Below are 5,752 nucleotides of genomic sequence, written 5' to 3'. Positions count from 1 at the left end.
TACCTCTCCCCTGTCTCATCAACTGTGTACTACCACTACACTGTCTCGTCAACTGTGTACAACCACTACACTGTCTCATCAACTGTGTACTACCACTACACTGTCTCATCAACTGTGTACAACCACTACACTGTCTCATCAACTGTGTACTACCACTACACTGTCTCATCAACTGCGTACTACCACTACACTGTCTCATCAACTGTGTACTACCACTAGCGATATTTTTTGGTTGGGACCTTAATATCTCACCAGGTTCAACCATTTTAGAAGATTTAGGATTTTCTTTTAAAGCTAATAATGCAAAACAATCTTAATAATGAAATTAGATATATTAAACGTTCTAATCAACAATGGTAATGATAGAAACATTAAAGAAAGAATAGCATATAACTTCCAAAACAGTTTGTTCGTGTACTGTGCATCTCACTCCATTACAACCAAACACTGTGTTCAAAACAAACCACAAAGACTAAACTAACAGAAGGAATATGTTATTCAGAACTGTAACGGTTACAGACTTAAATGTAGGAACTAACCAGAATGCGAAATAAATTACATGTCCAAGAATTATATACAGATTACAAGTCAAGTTAAATACTGCTACAATGCACACTTATTTTAACGTTGAAAAAACAATCCTATAGCACCATGGGACGGAATTAATACGACCTTACGAACAAGTTTCTACCGGCACTTCATTACTGCATGTGAGTTTATTCAAACAATACCTAATCACAGAGATGAAAAAAAACAACAGTTACAAAGTTAAACATAAAAAAAATTACATAGGGATAATTGGAGAAGTAAATAAAAAAGAATCGAGGTAAGCATGTTTCTTCACATGCTCACACAATGTGTGGGAGTCACTCTAGTTTTCTGATAACTTGCATTACATATATTTTTTTCCAGATCAGATTCCGTTTTCTCACAAATCTGAAATACAAAGGAATAAAAAGGCACTTGTAGTTCGTGAGATAGAATATGGAATCTCATTCGGATGTACTTTGGATGACAAGTGATTCCAAGAGTTTTTGTTCGCATCCCGTGTATAAGTTTAAGAATAAAAAGGTGTGTGTGTCCTAAGATGCGGGTGCTTGAACTCAAGAAATGCACTCTTACAACTTTCAAATCATAAATTTTATGAGGTAATTAGTATTTATTGCAACTAAGAGAACAAGATGGAATTCCCAATAGTCACGGCACTTGAAATTCTTTTAGGCAGGATTACAATAAATTAATCTTCGAGACCTTTTTATTAGCTATATTTTTTTTGCATCAGCAATACCAAGCGTGAAGCGTGCGTATACCCGATTGAATTTTATTACTCATCAGGATCTCTACCAGCCTACCCTCAAATTTAAATTATTTTAGGTTGGATTAATATAAATTAATCTACGAGACCTTGGGCGTGGTCAAAACATCGATCAAAAGAGTTTAACCTCCTGAGTCTAAAACTGTAATTAGATCTCAAATCAATCAAGAGATGACGAAGCTGTGACTTAAAATTTGTACTTGATAAATTCAGCCGTTTCACGAGTTGTTATGTCGTGGCTAAAAACAAAAGAGGTGTCACACACATTAAAGAATGATAATGGGGCAGGGTGGGGAGTGGGGGTGGTGTTGGTAGCAATATAAAAGTTTGTAACGATAAAGAGTGTGGAACGTGGAACAAAATATTTTAAAAACTATTCCTATCATAGAATGAAGGTTAGACTTTTAGCGGAAATTAAATAAGCTTAATATTTCACCATCCTTACCTTTTCCACTGCATGGGGATAGGCTGTGAATTCACTAACTTGCTCCTTATAACGCTTGAGAAACTGAGATAATATTTCTTTCCGCCACAGTTCATTCATGTTACTGTCTTGAACGTTGATGGCTGTATCATTTAAAATATTGTAAATGAAAACGAGCATCAGAATATTTGGTTAACAACAGAAGCATAAAAAATAGTGCACAACAGAATTAATAAATGGTGAATACGAAAAAAAAAAACGTTCAAAAATTTAACTTTAGAATATGAAAGAAGTAATCTTATCAAGTTGAGCTAATTACCTTGATCAAACCACGGTGGTGGAGACTGATGGTCGACAACACAACCACTACCACTCAACCACACCCAAGACATGTCAACTTCCATGTTTAAGTAGTCACAGAAATAATCCTCTATCGAGTTCTTGACCCATTTTCCAACCGAACTGTTCTCGTGATCATTATCGATACTAGAGATTTCCAGTTCAGAGCTAGCGTCGTCCCGTCGCTCGATAGACATCTGTAACAGTTTGTGTTCTATTTCTTGGCCACTTTCACGAGTCCCTTCGGGTTTCTCTTTAATTGTTTTAAAATCTGCTCTTTTTTCTTCAGTTGTATTGGTAGCAGCACATTCATTATCGTCACTGTTCTCTTCATCCTCATCATCCGATGCATCCTGTATGAAATTCACGACCGTATCCGAAACATCTGAGGAGGAGCTGTCCTCGCAGAAAAGCCGACTCTCTGATGCTTTTCTCAGAGTTTTAGCTACAGGAGTTAAACATAATGGTGATGGAATGATCTTAGCATTTGTAATAGATACACCAGAATCAGTTTGTGATAAACTATCATCGGAAGGGTTTGATTCAGATATAAAAGAAAGCGATGCCTGAAATGGCATGTTTGTCTTAACGTGTGGCTTTTCATTTGTCGAAGTAGTTTTATCAGAGTAATTACTGTGCTGGTTTCTAGCATGTGGATCATCTTGTTTATCAGAACATCCACTGACTGTATCATATTCATAACTATGCTGGAGGCTTTGCTGGGACACTAAACTACTACGACTACTCCCACGACTAAGTTGGTTGTAGAGTGGCAAGTTGATAGGTTTCCAGGTTTTCCCACTCAGTTCAGCATAAGTTACTCCTGTTCTAAAATATGGAAGTTTATCATCACAGCCTAAGCCCCATACCTGAAAAAAAAACTATTTAAAGCCAATTATTTAAACCCAAAGAAACAGTTTATGGTTTTTTTTCATCTGGAATTTAATATTACCACTACATGTATACAATTTACTGTAGACCAACTATGACGTCATATGAAGAAAGAACACTTCCTTGAGTTATAGGTTTTATATTTTAAACCTAATGTACACTACAAGTTTATCACATTTCAACAAAAATTATTACATAACAGCTAAGTCCATTACATTCTAGTAGAAGGTATTATATAACAGCTAAGTTCATTACATTCTGGTAGAAGGTATTATATAACAGCTAAGTCCATTACATTCTGGTAGAAGGTATTATATAACAGCTAAGTTCATTACATTCTGGTAGAAGGTATTATATAACAGCTAAGTTCATTACAGTCTAGTAGAAGGTATTATATAACAGCTAAGTTCATTACATTCTGGTAGAAGGTATTATATAACAGCTAAGTCCATTACAGTCTGGTAGAAGGTATTATATAACAGCTAAGTTCATTACAGTCTGGTAGAAGGTATTATATAACAGCTAAGTTCATGACAGTCTGGTAGAAGGTATTATATAACAGCTAAGTTCATGACAGTCTGGTAGAAGGTATTATATAACAGCTAAGTTCATGACAGTCTGTTAGAAGGTATTATGTAACAGCTAAGTTCATGACAGTCTGGTAGAAGGTATTACATAACAGCTAAGTCCATTACATTCTGGTAGAAGGTATTATATAACAGCTAAGTTCATTACAGTCTGGTAGAAGGTATTATATAACAGGGGAAATGATAATGTTTGATATCTTTTGTAATAGGATGGTTTCGGTCTTATTTCACGAGTCTGCCATCATTATGTTGTAAAGTAGAGTTTAATTGTGTCAATGATACCTCAACAAGTTATATAATACCTTCTACCAGAATGTAATGAACTTAGCTGTTACATAATACCTTCTACCAGAATGTAATGGACTTAGCTGTTACATAATACCTTCTACCAGACTGTCATGAACTTAGCTGTTATATAATACCTTCTACTATAATGTAATGAACTTAGCTGTTATATATTACCTTTTACCAGACTGTCATGAACTTAGCTGTTATATAATACCTTCTACCAGACTGTCATGGACTTAGCTGTTATATAATACCTTCTACCAGAATGTAATGAACTTAGCTGTTATATAATACCTTCTACTAGAATGTAATGAACTTAGCTGTTATATATTACCTTCTACCACAATGGCCAACATGATTTTATTAATAATTTTACGTCATATATATCTATAAACTATAATCTAATGATTCATTTTTAATTACTTTTTATGACGTACTGGATGAAAATGCTGTGAAACAATTTGACCTCTATCGGTTATTAAACAGTTACAAACTGACGTATTAAACAGTTACAAACGGACGACGTAGAGCAAAAAAGACAAAGTACAGGCAGATAATAAACAATAGGACATTATGTTTACAATATCTTTAACTGTAAATCAAAACTAACACTAAGTTACTTACTTGGTCATCAGGTCCTACACTAACGACAGCCATCTGACCAACCATTTCAACCCATCCTGTTCCCGTTGCAGAAGTAGGTTCTATCCCTGCCCGTTGACTGTTCACACCTTTTCTAAACCAGATCTGAAACAACAATTTTCCGCCTTTGAAACAAAATTAAAAATTAGCTAAAGAGTAACAGACGTAATGAGAAATGGCACAAAAAACACCGAATAAATATCGTTAATAACACCAGTCGTACTCATTGAGCAACTAAAACACTATTTTATTATACTGATTGAGCAAGTAACACACTATTTTATTATACTGATTGAGCGAGTAAGACACTATTTTATTATACTCATTGAGCAACTAAAACACTATTTTATTATACTCATTGAGCAACTAAAACACTATTTTATTATACTTATTGAGCAACTAAAACACTATTTTATTATACTTATTGAGCAACTAAAACACTATTTTATTATACTCATTGAGCAACTAAAACACTATTTTATTATACTTATAGAGCAACTAAAACACTATTTTATTATACTCATTGAGCAACTAAAACACTATTTTATTATACTTATTGAGCAAGTAAAACACTATTTTATTATACTCATTGAGCAACTAAAACACTATTTTATTATACTTATTGAGCAAGTAAAACACTATTTTATTATACTCATTGAGCAAGTAAAACACTATTTTATGATACTGAGAAATGGCATAAAAAAACACCGAATAAATATCGTTAATAACACCAGTCGTACTCATTTATTGATACATTTTTCATCGACAAGAGCGGGAACATTATTATTATTATTATTATAAGATAGATCATACAAATAGGGTCCATTTTCTAAAATATTAAGTTTTCAATACAATCTGTAATGTTTCGCCACATAGCTGGTAGTATGCGTAAAATAAATTTAAAATTTTAGTCCATAAATAATGTTTTTTTCTTCTCATAAATAAAATCTGTTATTATTTATACAATTTCGTACAAAGCTACTCGACGGTTGTCTGTGCTACCCATTTCTAATTTTGAAGTGGTAGACTAGAGGGAAGGCAGCTGGTCATCACCAACCACCAACTACTGTAGGTTACCCTAATTAAACAGCGGGATCTAGTCTTACCTATAGCACACCCATGGGTGAATAAAATCTAACCATTATTATATAAGCATGACACAATTTTCGCAAAGTAAGTGTCACATTCTACAAAGAAACAAAAAATTTGAAGGTGAAATAGAAATAATGAAATAAATTATTTCCATAACGCACGCTGTTTAAAATA

At 33.6% G+C, this 5,752-nt stretch overlaps 1 protein-coding gene across 1 annotated transcript in view; it reads right to left on the bottom strand.

The window, feature by feature from the left end:
- Window positions 1–1,760: 1,760 nt before the first annotated feature.
- Window positions 1,761–5,752, bottom strand: part of LOC106475229 (tectonin beta-propeller repeat-containing protein-like) — a gene marked incomplete at its 3' end in the record, with an annotated part of 19,628 nt that continues 15,636 nt past the window's right edge. The window contains exons 7-9 of the mRNA XM_022379399.1: window positions 4,469–4,611; window positions 2,059–2,959; window positions 1,761–1,882 (exon numbers count right to left, since the gene is read on the bottom strand). Of these exons, the coding sequence (XP_022235107.1) occupies window positions 1,761–1,882; window positions 2,059–2,959; window positions 4,469–4,611 (1,166 nt within the window). The remainder of the gene's footprint in view (window positions 1,883–2,058; window positions 2,960–4,468; window positions 4,612–5,752) is intronic.

This window comes from Limulus polyphemus, unplaced genomic scaffold (assembly GCF_000517525.1).
Source record: "Limulus polyphemus unplaced genomic scaffold, Limulus_polyphemus-2.1.2 Scaffold8257, whole genome shotgun sequence".
In the NCBI taxonomy this organism is placed as follows: Eukaryota; Metazoa; Arthropoda; class Merostomata; order Xiphosura; family Limulidae; genus Limulus; species Limulus polyphemus.
This window is presented reverse-complemented; position numbering and strand designations above follow the sequence as displayed.